We start from the raw sequence: 15,543 nt of genomic DNA on the forward strand, positions 1-15,543 counted from the left end.
GCTAACAGGTGCCACCTGCTGGGCAGCTTAGGAAAAACACAGCAGCTAGAGACCTCATAGGAAAGTCTGTCACTCTGTAAGACATACCCGCAGGGAGACTTGAAATTGAATATAACCCTACTCTGAGATCTGAACCCGTTCTGGTCTGGGAAAATCTGATTGGGGTAACCAAGGAAACCAGATATCTAAACAGAAAACTACAATCTACACTAGGAAAAATGAAGATATGGCCCAGCCAAAGGAACAAACTTACACCTCAATCAAGATACAAGTGAGATATTGTTTCATTTTAATGAAACAATCTATTAAAGATTTTCAAAGAAATATGCTAAATCAAATTAAAAAAAAGTTCAGGGAAGATATGGCAAAAGAAATGAAGGCTATAAAGAAAACACTGGGTGAACATAAGATAGAAATCGAAAGTCTGAAAAAAAACAACTGGCAGAATCTATGGAAATGAAAGCACAACACAAGAGATGAAAAACACAATGGAGACATACAACAGCAGATCTAAAGAGGCAGAAGAAAACAGAAACTGGAGAACAAGCACCTGAGATCCTACACACACATGAAAAGATAGGGAAACGAATGGAAAATTATGAGCAACGTCTCAGGGAACTGAATGACAACATGAAATGCATGAATGTATGTGTCATGGGTGTCCTAGAAGGAGAAAAGAAGAGAAGAAGGGCAGAAGCAATAGTAAAGGAAATAATCAATGAAAATTTCCCATCTCTTATGAAAGACGTAAAATTACAGATCCAAGAAGTGCAGTGTACCCCAAACAGAATAGATCTGAATAGATCTACACCAAGACACTTAATAATCAAATTATCAAACGTCAAAAACAGGGAATCCTGAAAGCAGCAAGAGAAAAGCAATCCAGCACATACAAAGGAAGCTTGCTAAGATTATATGCGGATTTCTCAGTAGAAACCATGGAGGCAAAAAGGAAGTGGTGTGATATATTTAAGATACTGAAAGAGAAAAACCACCAACCAAGAATCTTATATCTGGCAAAACTGTCCTTCAAATATGAGGGAGAGTTTAAAATATTCTGTGGCAAACAGACAATGAGAGAGCTCGTGAACAAGATACCTGCTCTACAGGAAATATTAAAGGGAGCACTACAGACAGATAGGAAAAGACAGGAGTGAGAGGTTTGGAACACAGTGTTGGGTGATGGTAGCACAGCAATGTTAGTACACTGAACAAAGACGACTTTGAGTATGGTTGAAAGAGGAAGATTAGGAGCATGGGGGACACCAGAAGGAAAGAGAAAAGATAAAAGACTTGGGACTGTGTAACTCAGTGGAACCTAGGGTGCTCAATAACTGTGATAAAATATACAAATATCTTTTTACATGAGGGAGAACACATGAATGTCAACCTTGCAAGGTGTTAAAAATATGGTGGTATTGGGGGAAAAAAATACAATCAGTGCAAACTAGAGACTATAGTTAACAGAAACATTGTATTATGCTTCCTTCAATGTAACAAAGGCATTACACCAAAGCTAAATGCCTATAAGAGGGGGACATAAGGGAGGGGTATGGGACTCTTGGCATTGGTGATGTTGTCTCTTTTCTACTTTAGTTTAATTCTATCTTTCCTTTGGTTGCTTTTTAGCTGTCACGTTTTTTTCTTTCTTTTTGTTTTGTTTCTCTATCTTCTTTGACTCTTCCTCCTCTGTGGAAGAAACAGATGTCCTTATATAGATGGTGGTGAATACATAAATACATGACTATACAGAGAACCATCGATTGTTTACTTAGGACAGAAAGTATGGTGGGTGAACAAAACCGTCTTTAAAAAAAAAAACGGTTGATGGAGAAACCTTGAGGGCACTATATTGAGTGAAAGAAGCCAGACACATAAGGACAAATATGGCATGGTCTTGCTGATAATAACTAATTATAATATGTAAACTCATAGACATGAAATATAAAATGAGACTAAAGAATGGGGAGCGGTTGCTTATGAGCAGAATGTTCAACTAGAGTGAACTTACGTGTTTGGAAATGGACAGAGGTGACTGTAGCACATTATTGTGAGAATAACAGTGCTGAATGGTGTGTGAATGTGTTGGAAAGGGGAAGCTGAGAGTCATATATGTCACCAGAAGAAAAGGTGGAGGTTAAAAGATGGGAATGTGTAAAACAGTGAATCTTATGGTGGACAGTGTCCGTGATTAACTGTACAAATACTAGAAATCTCTCTCATGAACTAGAACAAATGCATGGACACTATAAATAGAAGTTAACAATAGAGGGGTATCTAGGGAAAAAAATATGCCTACTGAAAACTATGTACTACAGTTAGTAGTATTTTAACATTCTTTCATCAACAGTAACAAATATACTGTACCAATACTACAAGTCAATAATGGAGGGGGATTGGTTAGGGGTATGGGAGGATTTGAGTTTTCTTTTTTTGTCTTTATTTCTTTTCTGGAGTAATGAAAATGTTCTAAAAATTGAAAAAAAAAATTGTGGTGACGGATGCACTGCTGTATGATGTACATGGAGAATTGAGTGCTTTTTGGATAATTGTATGGTATGTGAACAATCTCAATAAAATTAAATTAAAAAAAAAAAAACTGACAAAAACTTAAAATTAAGTAAAAAACCAACACATAGAAGAGTAACCGACTCCATTGCTGTTTCCTTAAAATTGGACCCAGTGTTTAAATACTTCACATAGGAATGTACATTTTAAAACAAGTACCTCTCGTTGTAGCTTCCTCTTTTCTGCTTTCAGTTCATCTTCAACTTTCTCAGCATTCTCTGCAGCAGTTTTATATCTCAGTACTTGTCCCTCGAGCCGGCTAATCTGTAAATATGAGAACATAGGCCTCTGGTATTGGGCACTAGGAGCCATCACTTTTTGTAGCCAAGATGGAAATACGTCATTACTAATTCCAAGTGCTCTAATACTAACAAGTCCCCTTAGGGTGAGTCATAGGCCCTCTCGGAACCCATGTGCTATTTATAAATCAAGCAGTATCCCCAGAGAGGATTACAGCTGTAGAGTCATTAGGGGGCCAATTTCCCATGTTAAGCTTAATGATGACCATGTTGTATAAGTGCCAAAGCAACATCACAGGAAGAGTCCTGAAAGGAAAAGTTTTTAAAATATACAGTAAGGGATTTTGTTATACCATCTTCTTGAATTCTATAGAAACACCTACTAAAAATAGAATTATAGATACAGTTTCCTATGTTTTTACAGAAAACAGAAGTTTGCAGTGTACCCCCTACCCTCTTAGGTGCTCTTTGCTGGCTTTTTCCTTTTATATAGCACTTTTATAATCCAACTGCAAAGGCAGCCCATGGACACCCAGGCACTTATGAGGTTAGCCCCTTACAGGGAGGAAGCAGGTATGTTTTAAAGGGAATTAAATCACTTGGTACTATAAAGAAGTAGTACTTACACTTTGCTCCAAGGTGGTTATATCCTGTTCTGCTTTTGAAAGCTTAAATTTGTATTCACTAATTTGTCTATTGGCATCTCCTAGAAGAGATGATGATAATATGAATTCTCAGAAGTGAAGGTATGAACCATCAGGCAGTGACATGCTATACTGCACAGGAGAGGAACATGAAGTCTGAGATTACAAACCACAAATGCACATAAAGCCACAGCATCTTCTGGCAGAAAGGTTCTGGTTTGAGTATACTACTAGAAGTTCTAACACTTATGTTGCAATAATATCCCTTGGACCACGAGTTACAAGAAAATTCATTCTTTCCTCCGTGATAGGTGTGGGTACAGCTTTGACAAAAGAGCCCTGTCGGCACAGCAGCAGCCCCTCCCAGCGTTATTTAAAGCCCCTATGGCCCAACCTCTGTGCCCCCTGAACCAGGCTCTCTCAGTTCCATGAACTCAGTCCTGTACCTTCTCACCTCCCAGGCTTTGCTCCTGCTCTCTCACACCTCAAGTGCCTTTATCTCCTCACCTCTGATTTTAAGTTTTGACCAGACTTCAAGGCTGTGCTCAATTTTCTCCTCCTCCATCTCTCTCCATAGTTAATAAAACCTCATCATTTGTTATATTTCATTTGCATTCTCTTTTATGAAATTTATCATATTATATGTGTATATAAGGAGAGGGAACCTGTCTTAGCCTTCTTGAAGTTTACTTCTGTGCCTAGCCAAGTACTTTGCAGTGTATGCTTAATGAGTATTTACTGAATTGAGCTGAAATACTTCTCAAATAATATGCAAATGTTATGGGTAGAGCTATAAATCATTAGACATACATCTGACCTAAGAAGTAAATCACTTAAAGTAAGTTTTAAAATGAAAAGGGAGATTAAAAATTCCCTCCAGCAACCCAAATTTAACAAAACTCCCTCTCTTAAAGGATTATAGGATAGGAATCATACGGCTTGCAGGAGATAAACCTAATCTAACCTACCAAAGGCAAAATTCAAATTACCTAATTTAAGAACTTTTCCAAATTTCCTCATGACTAAGGTTACAACTACCTATATAATCTTCACTGCAAGAGGTTTTTCTAACTGGACAGTTACTGTTGCCCTAAAACTAAAGGGATTATAAAAGCATCAGGATCTTATTTTTTAATTATTCCCAGCAACCTATTGATTACCAGAATGTGCTGTTTCCATCTGTCTTAGTTTGCTAATGCTGCAGAATGCAAAACACCAGAAATGGATAGGCTTTTATAAAACGGGGGTTTATTTCACTAAACAATTACAGTCTTAAGGCCACAAAGCATCCAAGGTGACACCTCAGCAATCGGGTACCTTCACTGGAGGACGGCCAGTGGTGTCCGGAAAACCTCTGTTAGCTAGGAAGGCAGCTGGCGTCTGCTCCAAAGCTCCGGCCTCAAAACGGCTTTCTCCCAGGACGTTCCTTTCTAGCAAGCTTGCTTCTCTTCAAAACATCACTCCCAGCTGCACTCTCTTTCTTCCCCCCAAGTCAGCTCATTTATATAGCTCCACCGATAAGGGCCCACCCTGAATGGGCGGGGCCATGCCTCCATGGGAACATCTCATCAGAATCATAGCCCACAGCTGGGTGGGGCACATTCCAAGCAAATCCAACCATCACCAAAACGCCTACCCCACACAAGACCACAAAGATAATGGCATTTGGGGGACACAATACACTCAAACCGGCACACCATCTCAATCTCCAAACCAGCCATTCCTTCCTGTTTTCAGCGTAAATCCCTTATCTCAGCCAGTTTTTGCATGTTTTGAAATCTCATTCCAAAATACCATGTGTAACAGCCAAGGCACTATCCAGAAGCAAGAATCCAGGGAAGCTGCCTGTTGTGTCTTTACCTACGAGGCCCAGCCTTCCACAGTTCTGCTCAGCTCGCTTTGTTCTGCAGCTCCAGCCTGGGTACTTCTCCCTCCCTTTTGTAGTCACCAGCTCTCTAATGCCTACCTGCCCTAGGAAGTGTTCACACATAAATGCCAGTCCAGTCCACCCCCACCTCCCCACCCCCCCGCTCAATATGATTCCTTTTGAATTTGTTGCCTTAGGCCACTCTTTCAGATCTATTCCCTGCCCTGTCTCTGAGATGGGTGGAGGCTATTTACGTACAGACTCTACTAGGATCGTCTTAACTAGTCAAGCCTGCCTCTTACCATGCCCTTTTCAAGTCAGTTATCAGAAAAGTGACTATTCAAAAAGGAGAAAATAAAAGTCTCCCGTCTTTGAATTATCCATATATCATCTCTAATAAAGACTATATGAACAGCTACTAAAATACCCTTCCTATGCGAATTACTATGAATGTGGTAGGCATTTTTAAATAATAATAGGGTCAAAAGTAGAAAGGGAAAAAAACTGGAATAATCTGGGTAAATGAATAGGCTAGACTTTTTTGTGGCCTTGTTTTAAATTCCATCTAATAAAGATTCATTTGGGTTAACAAGAATACTTCTGGGAAACTTAAGAAACTACTCAACCATTCACATTAGAGTGAATCAGTTCCACGTATGTTCCTCCAATTATCCAAGATAAATTTCACAGATACTGAAATTTGGGGAGTGGGGTGGGTGCTGCATAGGAGCTTATAATAAAGTTGGGGGTCGGGGCATGGAGAAGGATAGTGTTGGGATGTCAAAGGCATGTCATTATTTCAAAAAGTTCCTAGGAATCACTCTGCCTAGAAGAGGAAAGAAAGCAATAACCTAATCCTCATCAGCCCCTGAAGTATACAGGCTAGCAGAAGCCTCTAATCAGCTATATTGCTGATTAGAAATGCTATTTTGGAATAGCCGGGAACTATCCAATCTTTGTAATGTGACTCCACTTGAGAAAAAAAAGTGGAGTCCTATAGGACGCCAGCAGCCTGCTTACAATCCTCCTCCTGGGACACAGCATACACACAAATTGGGACAGGCCTGTCCCCTAGTACCTACTCTGCATTTCGATGAACTGCAAGTCTGAGCCGTTCTGCAGTCCTGCCAGCTCACCCACTGTGCCATCATTTCTGGAACACTTCTGCCGTTCTTCCTCTAACTGCAGCTTTAGTTTTCTAATCTGAAAGGAAAATAAAAGGTTCATCAGCAAGATCCAGCCTCTGAACTGGAGATGCTTGGCCCTATGGCCAAATGATAGGACAAGACAGAGCTTTATCATATCAACCACACAGATCATTCGTTCATTCAAAAAACATTTTCTTGATTGCCTACTACAGGAAATAAATGGTACTGGGTGCTAGACATATAGCTATGAACAAATATTAAAAGAAGCAAGTCCCAGGCCCAGGTGCCCCAATAAAAAATAGACATTTTATTATATGTCTGTGGAAAAGTAAATCTTTTGGGTATTTTTTGTTACTTCTACTAAAAATGTAAAAGTCCAAGGGCAATTAGATTTTTCTTGTTTAAAGACAGGTGAAATAGTTTTATTTAGAAGCTTTTCTAGGTACAAAAATAACTGGAAAATATTTTAAGTCTGGTTACATAATTAACCTGCTTTATTTTACTCAAAATAAAGGATGTTCATAGCAGCTTTATTCATAATAGCCCCAAACTGAAAACAACCCAAATATCCGTCAACTGGAAAGTGGATAAACAAATTGTAGTACATCCATATAATGTAATTTCTACTCTGCAAAAAAAGGGAAAGAATTGTTGATCTGCGCCAACAACATGGTTGAATCTCAGAATAAGTTTGCTGAGTGAAAGGTGCCGGGCAAAATAAGAGTACATACTGTATGATTCCATTTATATAAAACTCCAGGAAATACACACTAGTCTACAGGAACAGAAAGCAGATCAATGGTGACTGTGCAGGGTGTTGAGGGAGGGTTTACAAAGGAACACAAGGAAACTGTGGGGAGTTATGGATTTGTTCACTATCTTGACCGTGGTGATAATTTCACAGATGTATACATATGGCAAATCTTATAAAGTTATATACTTTAAATATGTACTGTTTATTCTATATCAGTTATAACCTAATGAAGCTGTGGGTTTTTGTTTATTTGTTTTTAGTTTAAAAAATAAAATAGAAAAAATTATAAGGGGCTCTGGATTGGGAAAAACCCAGCCCAGGTTGGGGAAGGAGTCCTTAATAAATGGAAGACAGGGAGATTAGGTGAACAGATCTGTATTCAATGCTGAGGCCTCAAGGTCTTCTTTACACCCTTGGTTTCCAGAATGCAGACAGCTAGGCGTTTGCCCTCCAGCAGAAAACTGAAAGGCATCTCTGTGTAGGACGCTCTAATCTAAAATACAGACCAAGATACCTACACTGAAAGTTCCTAACAAAACACCCAGCCACATATACCTTCACCAAAAAACTTCCCTTGGAAAAACTTCCCCCATATGCTCAGAGTTTACCAGTAACGTTTTAAATCAGATAAATTTAATCGCAAATTTAATCTCACTTGAGTCCTAATGTTCAAAATAAGCACACTTTTTTCTAGAGAACATTTCAGTTTGCTCACATTTTACCATATAATTTAGTCAGTTACAATATTACCTTCCAGTGAGAAGAAGGCCTTTACCTGTGATAGTAGCTCTTCCTTTTCTCCAGCAAGTTTTCGTAGCCTTACATCTAAAAAAACAAATGAAAAAAGATGTAAACTAAATTTGTAATGAGGTAGAGTTACAAACAATGAAAAATTCTTCAAATTCATATAAATAGCAAATACTATCCAGCAAATTAAATTACTTAGAGTTCTGAATATCAAAAGAAAGGCTTTAATAGTGTTATGGAAAAGTACTTAATTATTCAACACATACTTGCATACAACTGATATTTATCAGGGCACCTAATACAACATTAGTTCCCAAGAGTTGTGATTTTCCATTTAAAGACAAACTGAAGTACAAAGATCATTTCCTTGTTTCAAAAATGTGCAAGATCTCACCAGCAGACACCATTTAAATTCCAAGGGAACTCTCACAGGCCTTAGGCCTTAGCAGAAGAGAATAAAATACAGGAGGTAAGACAAGGGATGAAGCAAGGAAAATAGGAACACGATGCTGGGAGAAGCAGACTACCATAAAAGCTGGTGGGGGGGTGGGCAGCAACTCGAAGATAAGGGCAGCCAAGGGCTAATCTGAGGCTTGGGGGCACAATCATTTGGGCTTACTCCTGGCCTGTGATGAGGGCTGCTTCTTCCCAGACCTGCCTTTAAATGGACCCCTGAACTCAGAAGATACCTGTAGATCAGTGAAAGAAGCACTGATACCTGTCCAAACGCCCCCCACAACCAACTGGGATCAGGGCCAAATATAAGTTCTGGTTTCTTCAGCACCTTCCAAACCGGCAGAGGAAACTGAGCTGCTGAAAGCCCTAAAATCATTCCACTCTCTAGATGTCTCACTAGCCTACCATCCACTGCTTTATCAAAGTTCTCTTCAATTACATTTCTGGAATTGTGCACATGAGAGAATGTGCTTATTGACTTTTCAAAATGCTTTTCATTTTCATTTTGCCCCACTCTTACAGGAAACCTACTCTAGGAAAATATACACATATATGAAAACAAGATGGAAAAAGAAAAAAAATCATTTTTTAATAAAAGGAAGTGAACTGGTGATACGGCCTATATCTGTGCCAATTTTCTTCCTCTACAGTAGGATTCTAGGTGGAGGCAATGAATGACATCTGTGTGGTGTCCTGGAGAGAGGGGTCAGAGCTGTCAAGAGTTTCAAAGGGTTAAACATCTAGAAATCACATTCCTCTGATATCTGTGTTCTTGGACTGTTTCTTGCCTTAAGACAGGACGGTAAAGAGCTACGGAACAGTGGGATAAGTAGCAGAACATAAAACCAGATGCTCTAGGAAAAAGAAATTTAAAACATACTTGACAAGTCTTCTACCAACCCACTGCTTCCCTAGGATGGGTGCGCTGGACAATCTTATTCACAGAAACTGTGTATTTAAGTGAAAAAGCAATGTGCATACACACCACGGTGCTACCATCCAGAGGCTTATAGTTATACTTCCTCTCTAGCCATGTTATGCTGATTTCTCAAGGTCCAGGATGTCTGAAGACAGTGTGCCCAGATTCCTCCCTGTTAAGGATCTGTATTAGGCTCAGAGAACCCTTGTGTTATATTTATTTTTTAAGCCATGATATGAACAAGCTGGAAGCCCAATAGGGCAACAGTAACCCAAGTTAACATCACAACCAGTGTCTTACCTAGAGGCCCTTCTCCTGCTGACTCCAAGACCTGCGCAGCTTCCTGAGATACAACAGTGATGGCTCCAGCCACTGGTTCATGATTGACATCACCATTGGGAGTGCCATCGGGGATTATAACTAAGCCATGTTTCTGTGGAAAAGAAAAAACCCACCATCACAAAAAGTCCACAAGGAAGCAGTATGCTCCATGAGGTGACTGTGCAAAAATATATGCATGCCACAGTTAGATGGAATATGGCTCTGTAGAAGAAAAATGACTTAAGTCTACCCAATCTGAATAAGGGAATGAACACTGTTATTTGTATTCAGACTAGGAAAGATAACAGGATGAAAGGAAAGGAGAGTAAAACAGTGAGGGACCTGCACCTTTCCAGTAGATGCTAACATACCTCTCCTGTCTTCACTGTCTCCTTCAGGTCAGCCAGCTCCTCTCTGAGCATATCTCGCTCATTCCTAAGGCAGGCAATGTATTCTTTCTGCTGCTCTAGGGCCTGGTTTTAGGCAGGGTAGCAATGGAAAGAATGGCACAGAAAAAGAGCAAGTGAAAGGTAGCAGAGAAGTACTTAGTTCACATAAAGATAAAAGCATAAAAAGCAAGGAAGCAGTTAGAAGCTTGGAAGCAAGCAATTAGATATGGAAGGAAATGCAAAGTTATATGGATATACATTTCCAGGACAGACTTTTAATAGAAAACTGGTTCTTTTGTGTAAATGGGGCAAAACATGCTTAATGTGTCAGGCAAGAAAACAAGTCTTTCTTTTCTAGTCTATGAAAAAAACAGGAAAAGGAAGATGAACACAACAGCAATATTAAGATAGTTTTGCTTATACTGACCTCAGTATATTTTTATTTGGTGAACAGAAGAGCACATTTCATGTTTAACTAAAATAGTTTATTCACATACTTTATTATTTTTTAATAAAAAATGGTTCTAGTAGAAAAGCAGCATATATAAGTGTGTACTTTAATTAAATAATTGGCTGCAGTGATTGTTCTCTAAGTAGTATGGCAAAATACTCCTCAAATACCACATAATTCAAAATAGCAAATCTCCAAAGAGATACTCAAGTATCCATTTCTGTAAATTTAATTAAATTCAATTAAGAGTCAGATGGTTTTCTGATTTACCTTCTAAATGTGAAGAACAAAAATAAAACTGACTAAATACAGAGCACCTTTGGAGGAAAACAGAATATAGGTTTTGAAATTGGGCTTTTGAGTCCTGGCACATACTTAACTTACCTGTGCCTCAGTTACCTCATCTGTAAAACAGAAGTGATAATAGCAGGACCCACCTCAAAGGTGTAGGATTAAAAGAATAATCCGTGTAAAGATTCAAGTGGCTAAGACAACAGGGATGGCTCAATAAAAGCAAGCTGGTGTTCTCATCTGTATTGTCACTGTCATTTCCTCAATCTCACAACTGTTAGAACTGAGAACAGTTATAGAAGCAGAACACACTTTGGTTATCAGTGACAGATCAAATCTATTCTAACTAAATAAAGTAACTAAATACCCTAGAATGTAAAATAAATTGAATTTAAATAGTCTATGGAGGGACCTGATAGCTAGACTATCTGAAAAAGCCTTTCTCTAAATTTGTTGACATATTTAATGTTTTCTGCTAGCTTTCTCATTAATCCAAGTAGTTAAACTAAAACAGGTAACATGCCTGTTCAGTTTAGAAGTGGGCCATCCTGCAATGTACTTATCACCATTTTACGGATCAGAAAATTGAGGCTCAGAGAGGTTATATTTTTTGCCCAAAGTCACAGAAAGTGGCAAAGCAACTAACTGAATCCAGTTGTCTGGTTCTAAAACCCTTGCATACTCTTTCTATATCATAGCCCAGTGAGGGCCACAATTTATATTCTCCTATTGTCATTCCAGATGATGCTGGAAGAGCAATCTGTAGGGTGAGTCCTACTCCATACATATCCAAACTGTAACATCAGTATCTAACTTCCTTTCAACAATTTACATTCATACTATATGTCTTTAGTCTGCCTGTAAATTAAGAATCTGAATTTGTAGCGCCTTAAGGCATTTACTCTAACATTTCAAATTAGTATTAACACTCCATTACATTAATAACCAATGAAACAGAAGGACACCAAAGCACAAGCAATACTTTCCCATCTGCTGGCAGTCACTTTATTCTCTAGTGTGTTTAACAGTTTTGGTTACCGGTATCTGCGTGTATAGTTATGCCATGCATCACCACACTTAACCGGGTAAATGCTTACCATCACAACATGCTTTATATAAACACCACCACTGACTATAAAAGACCTCTTAGGAACAGACCAATTTGAAACTAGGAATTCCAGCAAATGCTAATACATGCCATTTGCTCCTCTTCCACATCTTATGACATTGGATTTTATTTTTACTTTTGGACTTTTTAATTTCATCTTCCCATAATTATAGATGGGAATATAAAATACATCCTATAAATTCACCCATTTCACCACAAAGTTTGAAGACTACTGAAATACCTTATAATTGGATCAAATGTATTCACACTGGATCTAAAATCCTTTGTACTACCTTACCCATATAATGACTACCCTTGTGTCTGTAAGCAACAACAGCCCACAGTAAATCTTTTTTTAGGGTAAAAAATGCAGGTTTGTGAAGATCTAAATACTTCTTTCCCCCTGACCTAACCTGAAATTCTAGCACAAGAAGCCTACAGGATACACATATAACAGACTAAACTTTTGGGCACCAGGTTAATTCTCCACATAAGTGCACAGGGGCACAGATATCTTTATTCAGAATGGAAGTGAGTCTTATGCTAGGCTATACAGATACTCGGGTCCTTTGTATGTGCCTATTCTACATGTGGCTCCTTGGTGCGTAGAACTACAGTAGGACTAGAGCTAAGAAAAAGGAAGAACTAAAGAAAACTGAACTTCAACCTGGGGATAATGGACATATTCGTTCATTAAGTTACTAAATTTAAACCTTGAAAATGAAGCAAGAGAAAAGTGATGCCTTAGATAGTCAATAACCGTATTGAAAATGCATCTCTTAAAAGTCAAAAGAGGAAAGAACTATCACTACACACAACTTGGATGAATCTCAAGGGAATTATGCTGAGTAAAAACAGCAAATCCCAAAAGGTTACATACTATATAGCTGCATTTATATAACATCCTTAAAATGACAAAATTATAGAAATAGAGGAGAGATTAGTAGTTGCCAGGGAGAGGGGAAGTAATAGATGTGGCTCTAAAAGGTCAATGCAAGAGATGTTCTGTATCAATGTCAAAATCCTAGTTGTGATATTGTACTACAGTTTTGCAAGATGACACATTTGGGGGGAAATGGGTAAAGGGTGCACAAGATCTCTCTGTATAACTTCTTATAACTAAATGTGTATCTATGATAATCTCAAAAAGTTTAATTAAAAAATCATTATTGTGTATCAGATAGAATGAATTTATCCACTTACTCACTTAATAAACGGCAAGTAAATTATAAGGGCAAATAATTTTTATCTTGACCAGCTGCATATCTTTTTGTTAGAGAAAAAAAAATTTTGTCTTCAATAGTTATTTTGTTAGACTGGGAAGTTTAGGGTTGTTCTATGTCTGGTCCAAGACAATAAATTTAAAATAGTAAGATAATCATGTACATTAGAAATCATGGACATGCAGATCTATACTAAAGAAAATTATGTAAGGGCCTTAAAAAAGCCTGCATCCTAAATAATGGCCAGATTTAACTTTACTATATAAACTGCCTACTTGTGCCACCCAGTTTTTCACTTCTCACTTTCAATTCTCCAAGTAAAAATTTAAATAAAATCAGTATTTCACAATCAGAATTTCAAAATTTCTAAGTTATTTATTGACCTCCCTGAAGGCTGGAGGTTAAATTAAACATCAGATTTTTCTCATTTTTGGTGAAATTTTAGAAATTCTAAAAGATAGCTTTATTTGTGTTTGAAAATTTGGCCCAACAAATCCTTAAGAAGTAATTAATTTTGTTTTCCCATGTGTTTATTAATGAGAGGATGGAGTCCTCGGAAGTGTGAAAAGGAATGGATACTGCTGACCTCTGGCTGGGCTTCACACAAAGGGTCTAACAAAGAAAGGTATGATCCAGATGTTGCACAGTGAGGCATTTCTATCACCAGTGCTCTCGGCAATCTTTTCCAACTGTTCCCTACCCCACCTAATGTCAGGCAGAACAAAATTTCCTAACTGTGTCCTTAGGCCAAGAATTTCCTTCTCTCTGTTTCCACCTCCCAGACATTAGGATCTAAAGGAATTCCACAGCAGCCTGTGGCAGCCATGACTGCATGTTTCTCCTTCTCCAGGACAGAGACATCACGTTATGAAAAGGGGCTGCCAGGCAAGGGCCACACAGGATGAATCGGTGGGAATTTTTTTCAACCTCCAGTATACTTGGAATCAACCTGAAGGGCTTAGCAAAAAAGGCCATGAAGACTTTTTCCTTATCTGGGTCCCGGCGCTGGGGAGTTCTGATGTTATACATAGAGATGGTGTCAGAATCTGGCAGCCCAGGCAAATCTGACATTCCTAACCACTTCTGTAATTGAACTAAGTTTAAACTCTTCCTATTTTACTCACCAAGGATTTATGGGATGCTAATAACTTTCCCCCCACCCCTACACCCACTCCCTATCCAGTCAACACCCTCTTGCTCCTTATCCAAATTCTTGTAATGTAAGGATATCAAGTTACTCACAGTCTGAATGCCTATGGCTACTTCTGGGTAAGAACACTAAAGTAAAGAACAACTTCCTTGAAGGTCCTACTCGTAGATTTCACAAGCCCAGAAAGAAGGTTCTTCTCAGATATAGTATCAAGTAGGTCTGTTTGTCCTAGCCCCCAGGTGAAGTTCTCTCTCTTGCTTATTCGTATTTCATACTATCTAAATACTCGAGAATAATCAAAATGACAGAATTTTAGGAATCTCTAAGTGTAATTATATTGGTGTACTACTCATTAATGAGCTTCTGACCAAAGCCCAATATCATCTCATACCCCAATTTTTTTATCTTTCCAAAGAAGTGTCTCCTGGAGGTCAAACACCTCTTTTGTCATGTTGTCTATTTTCTGCTGCATGCGCTGATTCTCCTGCAGAGGAAGAAGGGAAGAGAAGTAATAAAAGAGCAAAATGATAAAAGGGAGGAGATTGAAGGAAGGAAAACAGAAAAAAATAAAATAAAGCTTATAAAGAAACTTAACAAAAGAGGAAAGTCAGTAATAAACCAGAAAGGCAAGAGTTGTTTGCTAAATGGAAAGATGACATTCAGAGTCATGGTGACATGACTCCCATTGGCTTGCCCCTATGGAAGTAAGCAGGGGACTGGGAATGACTGTTACAGCCACGGCTATGTGGCAGCAAGCCAGCAAGGGTTTCTGTGTACACACAGCTCCATATGTGTACTCTTCCTTTGGTAAATGCCTTCTTTCCAAACATGGGACAACTTATATTTCTAGAGAAGGAAATTCAGGTTTGCTTATGAACAAATGATCCCTTATTGTAGAGAACAAGTTTTGAATTTTATTCTTTTAAGCAGAATTTAAAAATACAAGAGAGACATATCTTGGCTTAATTATTTCAAATTTCTGTTAGGAGAAACCATGATAGCAAAAACATCATGAATTAGAAAGGAACAGTCACATCAGTTTTTAGAAAAACTAGAATTTAGCAGTTATCAATTCCAAAAAAAGAACTCTTCTGATTAGACGACGATGCTCAATTTATACTGTATTATACTTTACAGGTTTTTTTTTCTTATGAGTTATTGGTAAAATATTATCTCTTACTGTTCTTACTCATATATTTACCTGCTTTACCATGTGAGTATAAAAAGCATTATTTGTCATATGCAAACTCTTTCAGTTTTATATAAAT

The 15,543-nt window shown here is 38.2% G+C and overlaps 1 protein-coding gene across 6 annotated transcripts in view; it reads right to left on the bottom strand.

Moving 5' to 3' along the window:
• The window catches only part of LRRFIP2 (LRR binding FLII interacting protein 2), a 126,851-nt gene that overhangs the window by 1,337 nt on the left and 109,971 nt on the right, over window positions 1-15,543 (bottom strand). For 4 of the 6 annotated variants that reach the window (XM_037847210.1, XM_037847205.1, XM_037847198.1 and 1 more), the window contains 7 exons: window positions 14,667-14,759; window positions 10,035-10,136; window positions 9,643-9,775; window positions 7,996-8,045; window positions 6,401-6,521; window positions 3,434-3,513; window positions 2,728-2,832 (listed from right to left, as the gene is read on the bottom strand). In XM_037847210.1, coding sequence (XP_037703138.1) covers window positions 2,728-2,832; window positions 3,434-3,513; window positions 6,401-6,521; window positions 7,996-8,045; window positions 9,643-9,775; window positions 10,035-10,136; window positions 14,667-14,759 — 684 coding nt within the window. The remainder of the gene's footprint in view (window positions 1-2,727; window positions 2,833-3,433; window positions 3,514-6,400; window positions 6,522-7,995; window positions 8,046-9,642; window positions 9,776-10,034; window positions 10,137-14,666; window positions 14,760-15,543) is intronic. The other 2 variants (XM_037847228.1, XM_037847218.1) reach the window with 1 other exon arrangement.

This window comes from Choloepus didactylus, chromosome 1 (assembly GCF_015220235.1).
Source record: "Choloepus didactylus isolate mChoDid1 chromosome 1, mChoDid1.pri, whole genome shotgun sequence".
NCBI lineage: Eukaryota > Metazoa > Chordata > Mammalia > Pilosa > Megalonychidae > Choloepus > Choloepus didactylus.